Source organism: Hermetia illucens, chromosome 3, assembly GCF_905115235.1.
Source record: "Hermetia illucens chromosome 3, iHerIll2.2.curated.20191125, whole genome shotgun sequence".
In the NCBI taxonomy this organism is placed as follows: domain Eukaryota; kingdom Metazoa; phylum Arthropoda; class Insecta; order Diptera; family Stratiomyidae; genus Hermetia; species Hermetia illucens.
In genome coordinates this window covers 123,847,481-123,867,785 of record NC_051851.1, presented here as the reverse complement: position 1 = coordinate 123,867,785, position 20,305 = coordinate 123,847,481, and the positions used below count along the sequence as shown (strand labels likewise).

Genomic DNA, 20,305 nt, shown 5'->3' with positions numbered 1-20,305 from the left:
GGCAGTTTTTCACTGCATTCCAGAGCCAATCAGACCGAAAGCTCGCGATGTCGATGACGATCAGCAACAAAATCTGACACTGGCGAAATGGAAGGATGGCTGGGATTTCTGACAGTTATCGCTGGAAACTCGCAACATCCATTGTGCGAAGAATGACCGGTGGGAGAATGTGTGGCGGTAGTGTAGATTAGGAGTAAAAGCGCGCGAATCGTGTCATGCAAATAGCCGTTAACTCTTTACATGATTGTTCACTTTATGGAGGCCGACGAGGAAACGTCTTAATTCGATCGTGCGATTCAAATTTGACGTTCCAATCTATTTAAGAAGGGCCGTGGAATTGTCTAATCAAAATAAATGTTGGATTTATTCCCTGCGGATGCATTTGTAAATGGAAGTGAAAATCGTGCGTTAAAGTTTATCTTTTGTTTAAAGCATGCAACTCATCTGTAATTAAGGAGCTCTAAGGTAACAATTAAAAAATTTCATATATTTCAGCATTCCACATCAATTTAACAATTTTACAAAGAAAAAATCGAAAGGAATTTTCATCATTTCGGGGCAATGTATGCAAGTCCCACCTTCACCCGTAAGTGGAAGGGTTCCCAGCTGGCTCACTACCAAAATCCGAGTCCGAGTACATATTGTATGCCTTACCAAAGTATATCTACATGAATAGTCCCGTCCTGTTTTTTTTTTTTTGAGGTGGCGGAAATCTTCAAAAGACACTGGTCTGGACACACCAGCGTGTGGGAGGTATGAGGCTGCGATTTTTGTTATGTTTGCTTCTACCTTCAATGTTGATGCCCAGACTGGAGCTGCATAAAACAAGATGGAGCCGACAACTCTTGACGGCTTTGCCTAGGGCTACCTACATTCGGTAACATTCTTGTCAATAATGTAGCAACCCCTTGAATTTAAGTCTTTGGTTAAGCTTGACTCCTGGACATTTAAGCGTTGGTTGTGAAGGTATGAGGTGTTCACCAATCCTGATCTTTATCGACGTTTGCTTCCTTCGCTTGGTGATCATCTCGGTTTGCTTTGCGAGTGTGCCTTCTATCCAAGATTTGATTTCGAAAATTGCTTCGTTTCTGAGGACCTCGATTTCCTCAATATTCGTGCCACGATATTCCCTTCAATGTCGTCTGCCAGCCAATGACTGTCACTCCTTTGGGCACTTCAAAATTCCGTCATATAATTTAATCCAACGGAGAGGACCGAGGACTGATCCTTGTAGAACCTCGCAGATTATTGTATACGTCTTAGGTCCATCGTCCTTTCCATTGCTTCCTCCGCAATTTTCGTCACCATTCTTATCTCATTGACAGTAGATCTTGTCCTTCGGAATGCGAAGTGCCTATCTAAGAAAGCAGCGTCAATTTCTGTGGACGTGACAAGCCTATTGAAAATAGCCCGTTCAAAAAGTTTGCCAGCGCCATTTAATAGGTATATAGGCCTGTAAGCCTTAGGTCCATCCAAAGGTTTATTTTTCAGTCAAGCTACAGTTTCCTCCACTTTTCTCGAAAATTCCCTTTTTTGAGGCATGTCGTAAATGCTTCAGCGAACCACTTTGGAACTGTTCTGACGGCCACTATCAGAACTTTATTCGGAATACGGTATAAGCCTTGGTCGACAATCTTCTTCGCGGCTTCCAGGAATTCTTTAGTGGTTACCTTGGGGATTTCATCGGAATCTATTTGGACAGCAGATAGGTTTCATTCATTTGAAACTTGTGAGAATAGAGTACTAATGATTTCTCGCAGGGTCGATAATCGATGTTGAACGTTTACGCTTGATTGATGCCATGATTGCCTTGTATTTACCTCCCCATGGGTCGGAGCTCGCTTCCTTGCATAACATCTTGAGGTGTTCAGTTTTACTTTACTTTACCAGGTGACGAAAATGCACGTCACACCATGCAGATGCCTCCCCCAAGTTTCGCCAGGAAAAACTCCGTCCATAGCCATTTGTAGCGTTTGATAATCAAGATCTCTCCAAAATCCACTGAAGATTGCGTAGACAGGAAGAAACTATTTGTTGGTATTCACAAGAGAAGAGAAAAAGAAAATTATATTATCCTAAAGCTGGTTTGATATAATGAAACTATGAAGGTGTGGGGCGCGCTTTCGTCTTTTAGAACTCTTATTCAAGCGATTACCACTTTGAAAATGAATTGCGGTGATTACATTCGAATCAAAAAACGATACCTTTTTCCGATTCTCAAGCGTTTTCATGTATTAACTTCACTTACCAGAAAAACAAAGGCGCTGTTTAATGTAACCGTGCGACTAAAATTTAGTTTCAACAAAAACGAATAAGTGGCTGGCTGGTACCATCTCCTAACGGTAGAACTATGAAGAACCGCTGAGGAAATGTAGTTGACTCCCTGAAAGATCGTGTTTTCGCGTTAATTGGGTACAAACGCCGGAACTACAATAGGCTCGTGGGGGATTCGCAACCACTAACAACCACCCCGGTTTCTGCAGGCCCAGCCCGCGGGACCACCATTTAGGTGTTACTTCGCGGGGTAGGTTTACCCTTAGGCACTCACCCTTTCCCTCCTTTCGACTTTTCTCCTTCAGCAACTCCTGTATTTTCACGATTACGAAGCAAACCGTAAGCTGGTTCCCCTCCGACCTCAACATCTCTGCAACTAAGTTCTCCGGGGTCACGCTCCTGCCCAGCACTTGGTTCAAGCTCCTCCTCTATTACAAATCTTGGGCAGTGAAACATTACATGCTCTGAATGTCCGGCTGCCCCACTCAAGAGCCCACACAATAAAGTCTCCTGCAATTATGGTTGGCCAATGTCCTCTTGCATTCAAAACCAGAGCGGCAAGCATCTGATCATACTCGGCAAGTGTAGTGCTGAGTGGAGCGTAGCAGCTGTAAATGTGGGCGCCACCTTCGCTTTGATAAATCTCTCCTCCAGGTGCTTCATTATCTTCTCGAAGGCTTGTTGTCCACAAGCCTACAGCGCTGCTTGGCCAGTTTGGTCTTTGACTCAAATGCTGGTTTCGATATGGCTCACTAATTATGGCAACATCGATTCCTGCGCAGCTTCGCAGTGTTTGAACTTGATTTGTATCAACCTCATCTGCGGCTGTGTTAAGGTTTCTCCTGAATTCCGGACATCTACTGCTGCCTGCAATATGCCGATGGTTCACTCCCTCCTTCCCTTTGCACAGTAGGCAATTTGGGTCTGCTCCATAATCCTTGCTGATGTGGCCCTCTGCTCTACATCTCCGGCATAGCTTCGATTTGTCATCGGCGCTGGAACATGCCTTCGCGATATGACTGAAACCAAGGTACCTAAAACACTGCTTCAGCGACACCTGCTCTATGAGCAGAGACATAAGCCAGCCTATTTTATCTTTCCCTGCTGCCAACAGTTTGGGTGCTGCCTCCACTGGCGGACTGATGATGACGGTTTGCGTTCCACCGTAGGCTTTTCGTAGCGTCTTTACGGTTGACTCTTGAAGTCCAATGAGGTCGAACTCTTTTTCCAAAGCCTCACCAACGTCCTCCTTCGTAGTAACCTCATCTATATGCTTGCAAACTATAGAGATCTCCGGTCTGCAAGCCCTGATTTCGGCTTCCAATTTGGCTCAAGAATTCGCCGTTATATCCTTGGATTTCTGAGCTCCAGCATAAGGTCTCCTTTCTGAGATCGTCTAATATTTCTCCCAGAATGGTAAGTTCGGAGTGTGCCTTCACTTTCTTGAGATTATTAGCGTAACACCCTTTGCCACGCTTGGAGATGATGATAACTTCCGGTCGGATCCTACTCCTATCTCTCTTTTCCCGAGAAGCCACCTTTCTTCAGGCTGCCACATTCTCTTTAGGGGGTTCGCACCCTCTTCCCGAAATTGTGGCTAAATGAAATTCTACTGCAGCTTGAGCTGTCCTCTTTACTTGCTTCACTTTTTTGGGAGTTGAGCCCTTTTTTCTCTTAGGGGATTGCTGGCCAATTAACTCGTTCAACCGCTTGCGATGCCTCTTCACCAGTTTCTTCTCTCCCGAGTTTTTTCGCGGGCGTCACTTGTGTTGCTTGGCTTACTTTTTCAACCGACGCCTTCAATCCTCACCGTACGCCAGCCTAATGCTTCGAATCATGGCTCTTATATTTTGATGGATATTCCGGCGTTCCTTGATGTATTCGCAAAGCTCTAGGATTTTCTTACCTAGTGCGATGAAGGCAGCTCCCGATTTATCGCTGCACCTTGTTTCGCTCAAGTAGTTATCCGGCATTGTTTCCTCCTTTCCGTACCCCGCTACACTCTCCCCCTTGTTAGTAGCATTCTCATTCGCGAGGGCGTGTGCCTGTAGGGGTAGGAATCTACAAAGAATCATACTTCTTCTGAACGGGTCCGTAAATGGAACCAGTTCTACTCCATCGCTCTTGTAATATTTGATGCTACAGTGGCCAAGATTTCCACTACTGCGGCACTGTGGTCGTTGGGTATTGACGGCCGGGAGCCCGTTTACCCACTCCCAAAAACCGCAGGTACTGGGTTTCCCAAGTCCTGCATCGTAACCTTCCCTCGATTTTTCTCCTCCATGTTTGGTTTTATTTCTGGGTATCTTCCCATAGCCAATTTTTATCCACGGGTAGGCGTTTTTATTCTCACCTACCCGGCCTGCGAATAAGCAGGCCAATAGACGCACATCTCCGGATACATGCATGTGCATGCCTATGACACATCCGCCGAGCTTTCCCTTATCCGCACGAAGGCACGTGCCTGATGGGAGATTTGGCAACTCCACACAGTTATAAACACAAAATGAGCTCACGTGAATAGGAGGTCGCATGGAAACATTTCGTTTTAGTGTTTTAATCATTTATATATCAATATCAATTACTTCAGACAGACATATGTATGTATTTATAGGTATATGTAAATGAAGCTTTGGGGTAGTGCCTAATTCAGATAAATATATTAAACATTGAACAAGCGGTATTCAATATACATACTTTATATATACATATGTATACTTTTAGGTACGAAGTAAATCGGAAATATGTGTACGATCAATTTATCTACATGCATATATGATACATTATCCGGTAATAGGCAACGTTTGATTGTTTAAGGTGAGCATAATATCTACGTCTGCAATATGAACATAAAACCTTTATACTCCAAGTGTTCAGCTCACATAAGGACACACACAAACCTTTCAGCGTCTAGTTTCCGTTTGCGGACTTGCTTTTTTTTGTATTTTTTAAATAGAAAAGGGTGTTTCAGACTTCATAAATCGTACTAACCTATTTACAGGAGAAACTTTTATCACTAAGGGAGCTGATTGGCAGAATGGCCAATTGACTAACTAGACGTGGTAGACACCGAAAATATCTAGATCGGTTTTACTTCGGACTTATCCAATTAGGTGCATAAGTGTGTAGATGCGCAGAGTACTGGAAGTGTACTAGTAGAAGTAGAATTCACGTTGTTCGAAAAGAAAATGGTGAAGCGAGAGCGATAACACGAGTAGACGAAATGACCATCTAAAAGCTGACTCGATTCATAAATATCGGTTCACAGTTCTGTGTCATTCTTTAGATTTTTGAACGCATTCTTGACAACCGTACCCGCGAAATCGTTGAAATAACCGTGAATCAAGCCGGATTTGTCAAGAACTGCGGAACTACTGACGCAATACACGCTGCGCGGTTACTCATGGAGAAACACCGTGAGAAGCATCGCCCTCTTTACCACAGTTAGATACTAGACAGCTACCTCACTCCCCCTTGCCCCTCAAGGGGGGAAATCAGTGGGAGTACACACGATTTCAAATTGTTTTGCCCTTGAGCATGAGCGAGATGTACCGAAAACCCGATCAGCTGTGTTTGACATACTGCCCGGACTTGCCAATGTATTGGTGAGATTGGCAAGTTTTTGCTTATGTATAAGTGAATTCGTGAAACAGCTTTTTGCTATATGCGTGAGCACGCCGTAGTACCAGAATAGCAAAAGCTCACCGATCTCTCTCTTACCAATAAGATTTGACGAAGATTATGCATTTTCCTTGTTTAGCGTCTCTGATGTGTACAGATAAGCTTCTGCAAGAACATTTGCAAGTGGGGTCATTTTTTAAGGGTACTATAGTAGATCTACTGTGCTCTTTACATTGTCTTTCTGGATCTAGAGAAAGCGTTTGACCGTGTACCACACGAACTCATCTGGTATGCTTTACGACAACACTTTGTGCCAGAAGAACTCGTGCGCTGGGTTCAATTGCTCTACCACGATCCGAAAAGTAAAGTTCGAAGTATGGCGGGTGTATCAAAACCGCTTCGTGTCTCTGTTGGAGTTCATCAAGGAAGCTCCCTCTCACCACTCCTCTTTGTCCTTGTTATGGACACCGTCACACGGGATATCCAACGTCCAGCATCTGATAGCAAAAATGATCTCCAGCAACTTGTTCAAAAATGGAATGATCGCCTCATGCAACACGGTCTCAGATTGAATTTAAACAAAACTGAATTTTTGACGACCGATCCCCATGAAACAGGCACAATCACTGTCAGCGGCAGTGATCTGCCCAGAACTGAGCGATTTAAATACCTCGGGTCAACGCTATCAGCCAATGGAGAGCTGCGTTATGAAATTGCTTCACGTATTAACGCAACCTGGATGAAGTGGCGTTCCACAACTGGTGTCCTTTGTGATCGACGTATCAACGAACGCCTCAAATCTAAAATTCACCGCAATGTCGTCCGTCCAGTCGCTCTCTATGGTTCTGAGTGTTGCCCGACCATAAAAGACAATGAACGGCGTCTTGCGGTAATGGAGACGAAGATGCTACGTTGGACTAGTGGCGTCACACGTTTAGATCACATCCGCGATCGTTATGGGGTTGCACCGATCGAGAGAGGCGTCTTCGATGGTATGGTCACGCAATTCGTGCAAACGAGAATTCACTTGCAAAGATTGGTCTGAACATCGAAGTCGATGGTAAACGACCAAAAGGCAGACCTAAGCAACGGTGGCTTGATACGCTGGATGGGGATTTGAAAGCCTCGAGATTGCATCCAGATCAGGCATCCGATAGAGCCAAATGGCGAAGCCGATCACGACGAGCCGACCCCGTTTGTGAACGGGACAAAGGCTGAAGAAAAAGAAGAAGTTCTGTGTCATTCTTTAGAAAACTGTACCCAACGTACCATCTTCGTCCCCATTACCGCAAGACGTCGTTCATTGCCTTTTATAGTCGGCCAACATTCAGAACCATAGAAAGCGACGGGACGGACGACATTGTGGTAAATTTTAGATTTGAGACGTTCGTTGATACGTCGATCACCAAGAAGAAGAATTTCATAACGCAGTTCTCCATTGGATGATAGCGTTGACCCGAGGTATTTAAATCACTCAGTTCTGCGCAGATCACTGCCGCTGACAGTGATTGTACCTGTTTTATGGGGATCGATCGTCAAAAATTTAGTTTTGTTTAGATTCAATCTGAGACCCTGTTGCATGAGGCGATCATTCCATTTTTGGACAAGTTGCTCGAGATCATTTTTGCTATCAGATGCTAGGAAAACATGCATAAAGCAGTGTGTAGGGCGCTGGACGTTGGATATCCCATGTGATGGCGTCTAGAACAAGAACAAAGAGGAGTGGTAAGAGGGAGCTTCCCTGATGAACGCCAATAGAGTCGCGAAGCTGTTTTGATACACCCACCATACTTCGAACTTTATTTTTCGGATCGTGGTAGAGCAATTGAACCCAGCGCACGAGTTCTTCTGGCATGAAGTGTTGTCGTAAAGCATACCAGATGACTTCGTGTGGCACACGGTTAAACGTTTTCTCTAGATCCAGAAATTCAATGTAAAGAGGGTGATGCTACTCCCTGTGTTTCTCCATGAGTAACCGCGCAGCGCGTATTGCGACATTAGTTCCGCAGTTTTTGACAAATTCGGCTTGATTCACGGTTATTTCAACGATTTCGCGAATACGGTTGTCAAGAATATGGGAAAGTAACCGAATCGGACGGTAATTTGAACATTCTGCTGGACTACCTTTCTTTTTCCATATTGGAACAGTAGTACTTTCTTGCCAGTCAGATTGTGTTCTTCCTTCCTGTAATGGTAAGGAACGTTTCTCGTTAAAACGTTGGCAACCTGGCAAAAAAGAACGAATCCTATTTTCAGTTGAGAATGCTGGGAGTTCCGAGTCCGCATCCACCTAATGACGGACCGAACGAATCCTAATTTAGATTGAAATAAAACACTATCTTACATGAAAGATAAATAATTCATAAAAACTGCATTTCTTTCATTTAAATTCACGCATAATTGTTTACAAAAGTAATGCATCCAAAGGGTTCATTTTTGTCGCTTTTTGTTTCTTGTTTGTAGAATACATATTCGCATTTTGTATTACATTTAGTTCAAAATTTTACTCCTTTTAGAATAAACGCAGTTAGCGTTTCGTAAAGACGACAAAATACAAATACATTATATCAAATTCAATTTGAGAAAAAAAATTCATTTTGTTTGATTGGTAACTAATCATAAAGAGTTGATTGATTAGGAGAAATCAACGAATAATAAATTATAAAAGATCACATCGTAAGGACGAAATACATTGAACATTATTAAATACGAATGAACTTGCCGAGGTACGAAGGAAACAGAGCGAATTGCCATGGTGGACACCATTTGAATTTTTGTTTACTAAAATAAAGACTTCAAACGGAGGGAGAGAACCATTATTGATTCCAATTCCTCTTATTGTCCGCTTACTAGCGAAAGCCACAACTTTAGATATCTGTGGCAATTTTGACTCTATTCCCGTGCTCCACATATTTACGAATATTTCTTTTGCAATATCCCTTAAATAACTAGTACATATATATGCAAGAAATGTCATTTCTCTTGGCTAATAAATATCTTTGTGTATAACAATATAAATAAGCAAAAATTGTCAATTGCTGAACAAGGACGTAGAAACTTTCCTCATTCTGTGTGAAATGAAGAGAACGCAATAGTGGAACAGACAAAAGTCTGCGAGACAGTCATGAACATATCCAACAGGTGGTGGGGTTTGCTCATTTGTTATTAATTTCTTATTTGCTTTTTAAAAGTGGGTCCCATTGCAGAGTTTGTTTTCAATTGATTTCAATTTGGCTTGAAAAATGTTTTTCATTGATTTGTACCTTAATTCTAATAAAATATCTCGTGTTTTATACTTAATTCAACAATAGACACGTTTTGTATAAAAAGATTGCAGTAAAAAGTGTGATATAAAACGTTTTTGCACTACTAATATTAATGTGTATGTAATATATTGTATTTTTGATTATGTTTTCCACTTGTCTTTTCTGTTTTGATCTTTTGTTTCCTTAAAATATGAATTCGGTTTCTAATCAATGTGTAAACCACGCGGTTTGTTCCTGCGCGTCCAATGTGAGAGAGATCCATCGAAAGACAGTCTAAACTGTTTCGTAGTTGCGGCTGAATGATCGATAAAGGCAACACGCGAAAACAATGGTCAGTAGCTGAAATGAGAAAGAATATTTGTATAATTGCTTTTCAACTCTACCAAATTTTTCTCGAAACTTACCTGAACTAAGGCCACGGCAGTTGCTACAGCCGCCAATATCGCAACATTCTCATTCAATAACGAAAGCAGCTTGTCACTGCAGCCTTTTGGATGGGCATGAACCTTGGTGCAGGTTTCATTAGTAGGAATTTCAGAGCAACACGATTCTGGAAGTGTGCTGTTATTGAAAACTTGCTGCCAATCGTTTGGTCCTTTGATACCACAGCAATCCAACTGTAAAACCATGAAATGAATAATTTTATGAAATTTAAGTGAAATCGCATATATAATCGAGTCGCACCTCTGTTTGAATCAACTTCCATGCATCCTGGTATTCGGGACGCTCACTGTAGTGTTCGAGCGTTTTATTAAACTCCTTCGAGAGGATGCCTTCCAGTTCACCGTGTTTTATGTAGCCAGCTATTCCTATACCGATTTCCATTAGGAAGATAATCACGATCAATATGCTGAACGTTAGTATCATGCATGAATTCTCCTTTATTGCTCCACAACATCCCAAAAATCCGATTACGAACACTACGGCTCCGACAATGATGAGGATGATTGGAGCACTCCAAATGTTGTCACCTAGAAAATCGTTCAAATAAAAAAATGAGAAACAACATATATGGAGAATGCAGTGGAAATAATTTTTGCTAACTTTGTATTGGTAATGTAAGTTTAGCTATTTATTTTTGCTCCGTAACTAGTCCTCACTGCAACAATTCCACTTTTTACATCGAGCGCAGAATTGTTAAAACAATGAATAAAAAACGACCGTAAATGCTTGATCAGAATGATTTATAAATCAAAATCCACTAATGGGAACGAAAGAGTTTAAAGAAATTTATAAATGCTACACCGCAAGACAACCGTCTATCGCAAGGTTAGAGGCAGAAGAGAACGATCCGTCTCCATGTGGTTCTTTCTGCCCCAAACTCATGGCACACTTTCATCGCTAGTCCTCCACTCCCGTGGCGAGCTCTAAAAAGCGGAGAGATCCGCGCCATCTATTTGTTCGCATTCGCAACATTCGAAATAAATTTCGAATGCTGCGAATCCTGCCGCGCCACATAATGACTGTTCTATTCGATTAGATTGGTGTAAATATTCTATATGTAGATCACAATTACTTAAAATAATGAATAAAATGATTTTTAAATGATCAAAGGCACCAGAGAGACCAAGCGAAGACAGAGGAGATACGGGACGTAATCCTGACAAAGACGGGGGATTTTTTTTTTTCCATTTTATGTTTCAATGTAATCTTCATGAAAATTTATATATTTTCCATAATGAGCTCATATGCAGTGATTCCATTTTTTAGTATGAATCATCAAGTTCCTCATTTCTATACCCAAATTTTTTGACTCCGTACCACTTACTGAGGTAAGGAAACGCTGAGGACTAAATCTAATGAAAACGTCGGATGGGAGAACAATTCTAACTTCAATTCGTTGATTTTAGACATTGCAACAATCGATATATGGACGATTGCAACTACTGACGCAATCCACGCTGCGCCGTTACTCATGGAGAAACACCGTGAGAAGCATCGCCATCTTTACATTGTATTTCTGGATCTAGAGAAAGCGTTTGACCGTGTGCCACACGAATTAATCTTTTATGCTCTACGACAACACTTAGTACCAGAAGAACTCGTGCGCTGGGTTCAATTGCTCTACCACGATACGAAAAGTAAAGTTCGAAATATGGCGGATGTATCAAAACCGCTTCGTCTCTCTGTTGGTGTTCATCAAGGAAGCGCCCTGTCACCACTCCTCTTCTTGCTACGGACACCATCACGCGGGATACCCAACGTCCAGCGCCCTACACACTGCTTTATGCAGATGATGTTTTCCTTGCAAAAATGATCTCGAGCAACTTGTCCAAAAATGGAATGATCGCTTCATGCAACAGTCTCAGATTGAATCTAAACAAAACTGAATTTTTGACAACCGATCCCCATGAAAAGGGCACAATTACTGTCAGCGGCAATGATCTGCCCAGAACTGAGCGATTTAAATACCTCGGGTTACTGCTATTAGCCAATGGAGAACTGCGTTATGAAATTGCCTCATGCATTAACGCAACCTGTATGCAGTGGCGTTCCATAACTGGTGTTCTTTGTGATCGACGTATCAACGAACGTCTCAGATCTAAAATTTACCGCAATGTCGTCCGTTCTGTCGCTCTCTATGGTTCTGAGTGTTGGCCGACTATAAAAAACAATGAACGACGTCGGTAATGGAGAGGAAGATGTTGCGTAGTGGCATGACACGTTTTGATCACATCCGAAATGAGGATATCCGCGATCGATATGGGGTTGCATCGATCGTGGAAAAATTGCGAGAAAGGCGTCTTCGATGGTATGGTCACGCAATTTGTGCTAACGAGAAATCACTTGCCAAGATTGGTCTGAACATCGAAGTCAATGGTAAGCTACCAAAAAGTCGGCCGAAAAAACGGTGGCTTGATATGCTGGATGGGTATGTAAAAACCTCGAGATTGCACCTAGATCAGGCATTCGATACAACCAAATGGCGGAACCGATCACGACGAGCCGACTCTTGTGAACGGGACAAAGGCTGAAGAAAAAGAAAATATATGGACGATTGCGTTGCCAGGGACAAACCACAGTTTTTTTCCAGATGCGATGATTTTTTCGTTCTTCAAATACTGCAATAACTCTGCGTAGTATTTATCAGTGACGGTTTTATTCTTCTGATGGTAATCAATGAAGATAATAATTTCCCAAAACGATGTCCGTAACTTTAGTCATGTTTTCCCGTCTTTGGTAGAGTGTACCCGTCAAATTGTTTGGTTTTAGTAATGTAATTATGAACCAAAGTTATCGATCTACGCAAAAATTCGCCGGTATTTCACTTGCAGAGTGCTAAATTCGCGATCGAAATTTGAATTCGCTGTCGAACTTCTAACCGAGCGTTAACAAACGCGACATCCACTTCGCAGAGAGCTTCTTTATGCAAAACTGTTTACGCAAAATATTGTGCGTACATTCAGTTGATATTCCAGTTGTCTTGGCTATCTGACTTGTTTCCAATCTGCGGTCCTCTACCGCGATTTTTTTTTCAATCATATCGACAATTGTGACCTCAACGGAGCATCCTGAATTTGATGCATCATTAGTGCTCGTGTGACATTATTTAAATTCAGATGCCCACTGTTTGACTGTTACCATGGAGACGATTTTTTGAGTGTTGAATCCATTTTTTTTCGTTTGTGTGGGGCTGGGAGGAGTATTTGACGATAGCACGTTTCTGTTTTCTCCATTTTCCCATATTTCTTTAATATGTTGTCAAGCGGATAATAAAAGAACCTCGAACCTAAAAGTTGGCAAACAAGCTAGTCAGAGATAGGTTAATAGAATATCAGTAAAAAAATCGAACTTCCTAGCACTACTTTTTACTCATCCTTGGTAACCCTCTCAAAGATAGCTGCGGTTGGCGACTTGTGGAAATTCAGAGCTGATTTTGTGCCCCAAGTCACAAAGAAAAGCTGCACGTGGAATTACGCTTATTTTAAATCGAATGCTAATGACAACGGATGCAAATAATAATAATAATCGTTAGCGCAACAATCCAATTGGACCAGGGCCTTAGAGAGTGTTAGAGCACTTCATTCAAGACCGTAACGGTACATTACAGGATGGCCTGTAGGAGGCACCTCCGATTTGACTCAGGTACTCATTCACAGCTGAGTATCCGACAGTATCCGACGTCCAATCACGATACAAATACCATTGTCAACAGTGAGATTTGAACTGCGACCTTCCGTACAACAGCCTTGTACTCTAACCATTCAACTATCCGGACACGGACAGCGAATGCAAACGCATTCAACTTCCTTACAAAAATTATTATACCAATAATTAAAAAATTTTGGAAAAATGCTAGGGTGGTTACCTCAGTCGACGGGGCGGTCCTGTCGATGAGATAAAGTGAGCTAGGATTCTTTTTGACTGTGTAAGAATGTAAAAAAAGTCTGAGCCGTACAAATTCGTGTCTGTACACTAAGGAGGAACTACAAGAAACTCGATGATGCGGTGTTAAAAGCTGCTCTTCTCTACTTTGATAGCCCACGTATGCAATATGGTGTCGAAATTTAAGAGGCCAAGCGGTTTGATGATGTGATGAAACTCACTATTGCACATATCCCAGCTGACCATGCAATTTATTTCTTGACCATATAAGCACCACACATAGGACGCCTCAACGCCGAGAAACACACCTTCTGGCAACTTCTCGACACAAACGCCTATAATGTGCCTGACGATCGTTATATGGTCATTCCGGGTGATCACAGTTGTTATGTGGGCGAAGAGGCTGGTAATGACTATATTCTTATAATACGCCGACATGTTCTCATCGTCACCGAGAGGTAAATGGTGACGATTTCGCGACAAAAGAGAAGAAATCATCTTACTTACGCGATTACCGACCATGAAGGTTGAAGAAACCTGGAACCGCCCTAAAAAAACATAACTCCCGACTTTGCAACTCTATGGGCCATCAGGTCTGATGCGCGGTTCATCAATTTTCGAATGATGACGATGTCCCAATGAAGATCCGTAAGAAACAACTCCACCGTAAGTTTCTCATTTACAAAATGCCAGCCAACTGGCAAATTTACAAGAATGCCAACCGGGAAGCAAAGCGACAGATCGCTGTTATCTTTACGGTTCCATCACCCATATTTCGATCTGTATCGACTTGTCAAAAGCCGACACCAGCGTTTAAATGATATCGAATATTTTTGTTGTTTTAATCGCAAGAACGGTAGTTCGAAGAGCAACTTACTCTCACATGTTCTGCTTCACTTGGGACTAGCACCCAAGCACTCAAAAAGGGAACGCTGCCTCACCTCTGTCTGGTAGCATCGGTGTAGGCGGTAGTTTACTTACTGACCGACGAGTCGCGTCGAATAGTGGGCTTGGGTTAAATTACTTTCCCCGACCTCAAGTAAAGTTTGAAGTATGGAAAATTAATCAAAAGCACTTCATGTGCCTCTTAGGGTTCATCATGGAAGCGCCCTTTCGTCATTCTTATTTGTTTTTGTCGCGGACACTATTACTTGAGACATCTAGCATCTACGCAATGCTCTAAGCGGATTATGTTTTGTATGGTTGCGAATCGACTCTTGGTTGAGCGTAACGCCTTAACCATGCCTAAGCGCCATCGTACACCGTCCGTTGAAATGCGCTGAAATCCTCTACTGTTCTGCGCTAAATGTTCTTAGGCGACCCCTTTCGATGTGATTCAGAATAATGATCCAATTCTGAATCACATTAAAAATTTGCTGTGATGAAACTAAATTGCGAGCTCTTTTCCATCTGCATTATGCGAAGATTTCCTGTTCAAGCTCGGACACTCTTCCAAACTGTCGTCTGTTCACGTAAACTTGCCCTGCTTGTATTCCCCAGAGGTTCTCAATTGTATTGCGCGCACTGCATCTGGATAGTGTATTCCGATGAAAAATCGTAGAAAGATGTTGAGGAAGGATTGGAGGTATTGAGTAAGTGGTGGTCACTTCCCATATGCTACTCCACAACTTTATTTCGGTGTTAAGATAACTGTATTTCGAAATTTTTGACAAGGCAGCGAAAGCGGTGTTTTTAGGAAAGATGTCATAATCTATTGAACTCCTTTATGTTCGGACAAGACAGCATGAAGAACGTCATCGGTAAAAAGAAGAAATAATATCGGCGTATTTTCTTTGAGATTTTACCTTGATGCAACAGGTGACATTTTGTGCCATCATATGTCGCTCTCATAATAGTTATTATTTTCTCATGAATGCTCCTCTTGGGTAAAGCACCCCAGATACATTCTTTGTTGACGTCTTCTCCAAATCAGTTAAGAACAGGTGATGCGAAGATCCGAACTCCTCGCATTGTTCCAAAATGATCCGCAGAGTGCTCACGTGATGAATGCAGGAGTATCCAGAGCGAAATCAGCCTGCTGTCTGTCGACCAAACTTACGAGATGTTCCTTTATGCATTTCAAGGTGATTGTAGCTAATATCTTTGCGATGACAGGGAGCATTTAGATACCCTCCAATTGTCGCCCTAAAGACGGGTGCTCTTCCTTGGAGTCTCAACGATCATCTCCTTCTTTCACTCTCTAGGAAAGGGCTCGGATTTCTAGGAATTCCGTACGGGTGGAAGTAACATATCTTCGGAAACCGCAGGTGCAATGATGAGACCGGAGAGATCGCCAAGCCCAGTGGCTTTACTTCGTTTGAATGCATCTTGCGATCTAGTGCTGCCTTAGTTTGGCACATTTGCCCAGGGCTTTTTGAAGAGAGCAACAACCTGTGCTACCAAACTATTAGATTGTACCACAAGGAATGTCCAATTTTTAGGTCAGAGTATAGACCTTTAGTAACTAAGTTTTGTCAGATGTGACTCAAGGTATTATACCAATAAGATCGAGCTACGCCTATTTGTCAAAGCAGATTACTTTAGAGCCAATTTCGCATGCACTATGTCGACTTCTTCATAATAGTTAATTGAATCTGCCGTTTCTCTTGAATGAAGAAATAAACATGGAATTGGTCCTTTCGACAGCCACCGGATTGCCACAGTAATATTTTCTGGCTGAAATTTGGGAGTGTGTTTTGGTTTTCCGTCTGAATCTAACCACGTAAATTTTGTGCACCGTTCAGTTTCAGGGGCACCCATTTTTCGAGTTTTTTCCCATTAAAGAAAGGTATCGATCTTCCCACTTCGTCTTTGTTGAGTCTACTGCTGCTTTTCAAACATTATCGTCAAATACCGTTTCTGGTTATTTTTTCTCGATTTTTCCGAGGCTGAAATCCCCTCTCTTGCTCTTTTTGCTTCTTATTGCGAACTAAGTGAAAATCGGATATTTCTGTACTATATGAATATAATATGAAGATGTTGGGTCGAATTAACCAGTTTTTTCTTTAAGCCATGCGCGAATTCCTCTTCTATGTATAGTGTATATGTACTTCTGATAGGGAACAACTTTTATATAGTTGAATGGGCCGAGATGAGACTCCGAATCCGCTGACATTAACATTTTCAACAGCATTAACAACTGTAGATAAGGCGAGAAATTCAATAACAATAACAATATTCTACATTTCTATGTACCTCTATAAATTCTTAATATTCAAAAAACGCAATTTTAAGCACAACATCTTTCGAAGTCGTCCGAATGTTTTCAAACGTTGCATGTACACGACTAACCAATAAACAGCTAACACACAAAAAAATCACTGCATCGCAATGATAACGCGACAGATGGAAAGTAGGTTTTCTATCACCTTCTCCGTCTTATGGACCACGCTGACTAAATTGATAAGTCACTGTCGAAATTTGCAGAGGGTCAATTGGGGGTACTATTGATTGGCTAATGACATCAAATTGGGTAAATGAGGGGTGAATTAAAGAGTTAAGTTAGTTTTGAACGATATATTAAGGAATCATAATAATAACTCTCTTCGCGCCAACAGTATCGTCGTATATCCCAAATTCGATTTAGGATGAGATGTAGATGATTCCAATTTCAATTAGATAGAAAATACCATATTATTTGACGAAAATGCGTTGTAATTTTCCCTAAACGGGATACAGTATATAACGTTGAAAACCCAGAACCGATAATTTTCTTCGCAATTCACCATGAGTTGACAGTGTTGTTCCTCTTTAATGAGGAGATTTGCCCGAGGAAGGAAAACGTCTCCCATATTGGGTTGGATAGTTGCAAAGAACAACTTAAGCAGATGTCATCAGCTTAGTCGAGAAGTTTGAGGAAAGATAATATAGTCCATTAAACCATTCTAAGTCTTTCAGTTGGTAGTAGTTATTGATAACAAGTAATGTGACCTCGATGAACTCTACCTTAGATTTCAATTTCTCTGAGATTTTATTTCGATACAGCACGTGGTATTTTGCATCGTCATTTGTTGCTCTGATAACAGCTATGTTTCTCCGGAATGTCGTTTCCGTGTAGAGCGCTCCCGATACAATTCTTGTTAGAAGTTGCATCGAAACCGATAAATATTAGGTTGTTGCAAATGAAATGTCGGATATTTGAGTAAAATTTCAAAAAACTATAACTTTTATGAAAATTAATTTTATTAGTCAAAATAAGAACCAGCAGCTTCAATGCACTTCTCCCAACGAGATACAAGGGCATTTATTCCAGTTTCGTAAAAGTCTGGGTTTCTAGAGCTAAGAAATTCTTCAAAGGCACTTTTGACAGCTACTTCATTGCTGAATTGTTTCCCCGCCAAAAAGTGATCCAAATGCTTAAAAAAGTGGTAGTCGGTTGGCGAGAGGTCGGGTGAATATGGTGGATGAGGAAGAGTCTCATATCGTAATTCATTTAATTTTTGGACCGTCATTCTGGAAACATGAGGTCGGGCGTTATCATGGAGCAGTATCACTCCATCTCTGTTGACCAATCTAGGCCGCTGAACACGTAATTTCTCGTGCATTTCATCAAGTTGGGCACAATATTTCTCTGCATTAATTGTTTCACCACGCTCCAAAAACGAATATTGAATAATTCCAGATACAGACCACCAAACAGTTACCATTACCTTCTTCGGGTGAAGGCTCGGTTTTGGCATGTGTTGTGGAGGCTGATCGGCATCTAGCCATTGCGCTGATCTGCGACGGTTGTCGTACAATATCCACTTTTCATCGCATGTCACTATTCTGCGCAAAAAGGGATTGTTCCTGTTGCGGTTGAGTAGAGAACTGGATATTTCCATTCGCAGCGCCATGTTTTGCTCGTTGAGTTCATGCGGAACCCACTTATCAAGCTTCTTCACCTTTCCAAGCTGTTGTAAGTGCCGAGATACTGTCGAATAGTGTACGCCTATTTTCTCTGCAATGTCACGAATCGATGATCGGGGATCAGATTCCACTATCAAACGCAACTCGTCGTTGTCGATCGATGGTCCTGGGTGTCCACGAGGTTCACTTTGGAGGGTCATGTCGCCTGATCGGAATTTTTCGAACCACCGCTGTGTCGTTCGTTCGTTTGCTGCGTCAGCTCCAAATGCTCTGCAAATGTTTCTGGTTGCCTCCGCTGCGTTGTGATCAAGTTTAAATTCATATAGAAAAAGTAGACGTTTTTGATTCCCTTCCATGCTTTTTTCTTTGAGTTTTACTTGGAACTTCAATGACGATTGAAACTGAAATGACTCCTTGATCGAACGAACGACTATTTATACTCAATTATCCCATACCACCAGAGTCACCTTGCGGCAGTTTTAAACATTAAAATCATAACTAACTTCACTTCATTGAAAAATCCGACATTTCATTTGCAACAACCTAATAGCAAGGATCTTAACAATGCACCGAGGGGTGTTAATGTGGTTTATGCAGCATCTGCTGCAGATGCTCCCTGTAAATTAGGCTTTTGATGTGTTCTCTAATACGTTTCAGGATTGTTGCACTCAAACCTAACAATCATCCGATTCATCAACACACTTGGAAAGATCTCTTCTCTGTTTTGAAGTAACAATTCCCCAGAGGGAGGAGTCCATAAGAGATGTGTAAGGCTCGTTTCGCAAGTATACGGTTTCATTCGGTTCAGTTCATTTTAGGTTCAGCTTCGGTCACGACCAACAAGTGTGGAATGGTATTCGGTGATTTAGTGTATACTCGATACCTAATTGAACCCGTATAGAACCGAATGCTCCCACGACACGAATAGGTTTTGTCAGGTTTCAGTACGGTATGAATTCGTGTGCAGAGAACGAGAAGTAATCAAGGCTGCCACACACGTACGGTTTAGTTTAGATTTTGATCTCACTTTGAGTGGATTTTTAAGATCAACTGTTTAAAGTTGTCGGGTTTTATTTGAGCGAAATAAGTAGCTTGTCGAACCATGTACGCGAGAAATGGATTTATTCAGTTCGGTTCGTTTAGGTTGCGACCAAAACAAACTGATGTGTAAAATGAATCTAATACTGTACTATTGGAATGTTTCTGATTCTGGAACAGAATCTGATACCCAGTATCTTATTCGAAACCGGCCCTGAGGGTGCCTTGTGGATTGAGTTAGCATGCATCCAACAAACGATATATGTTTGCTTCCGATAGACTCGTCAAAGTACAATACAGTACCACAAGGGAGAGCAGACTACCTCAGAGACGCACCCGTCTTATACCGCTTAACTACCTTCTGGGACTCCCTTCAAATTGAAGAAAGTGGACATCGTGGGGTCACCGTTATCGAGACGCGTAAGGACATTTCAGAATCCAATTCGTGTTCATTGAAGATGGCAAAAGGTGGTAATCGATAAAATAGTTCATCCTCGAAGCCTGCTTTCTGTTTTGTAGTATAACATAATGCGGAGTTCGCAGTTTGCTACAAATCTCTATTCCTTTTAACCATCTTTTACAGTAAGTCAAGAATTGTTTGTGTGAATTCTCAATCCTCAGTTTACTTAGGGGTATCCATTCCCCTGTTGAGCAGTAAATATTATTAACACCATTTTAACCATAGTTACTCTTCTCTACGCTTGACTTGAGATCGCCCATGCTCCAGATGGAATTTCCAATTTTGTATTTTGTAAATGCATCATCAGAATTAGTTAAATAATGACCATTTCCGACCCTTTTGGAAAAGTTTTGACATTCACTGTCCGTTTTGATGTCTCTCTAGGCTCCGTATTAGACCCCATGCTGTGCAGATTTTTATATCGCCTTCTAACTTTGAACAGATAGAATCAGCACCATTCAACTTCATTCGC

At 41.7% G+C, this 20,305-nt stretch overlaps 2 protein-coding genes across 4 annotated transcripts in view; one reads left to right on the top strand and one right to left on the bottom strand.

Annotated features, from left to right (window-relative positions):
• The first annotated feature begins 257 nt into the window (after window positions 1–257).
• The window catches only part of LOC119653164 (inactive dipeptidyl peptidase 10), a 348,858-nt gene continuing 328,810 nt past the window's right edge, over window positions 258–20,305 (top strand). For all 3 annotated transcript variants that reach the window (XM_038057706.1, XM_038057707.1, XM_038057704.1), the window contains exon 1: window positions 258–465. The gene's annotated coding sequence lies outside the window, so the exon portion shown is untranslated. The remainder of the gene's footprint in view (window positions 466–20,305) is intronic.
• The window catches only part of LOC119653166 (CD63 antigen), a 47,972-nt gene continuing 35,916 nt past the window's right edge, over window positions 8,250–20,305 (bottom strand). The window contains exons 4-6 of the mRNA XM_038057709.1: window positions 9,846–10,132; window positions 9,566–9,778; window positions 8,250–9,500 (exon numbers count right to left, since the gene is read on the bottom strand). Coding sequence (XP_037913637.1) covers window positions 9,435–9,500; window positions 9,566–9,778; window positions 9,846–10,132 — 566 coding nt within the window. The 3' untranslated portion in view covers window positions 8,250–9,434. The remainder of the gene's footprint in view (window positions 9,501–9,565; window positions 9,779–9,845; window positions 10,133–20,305) is intronic.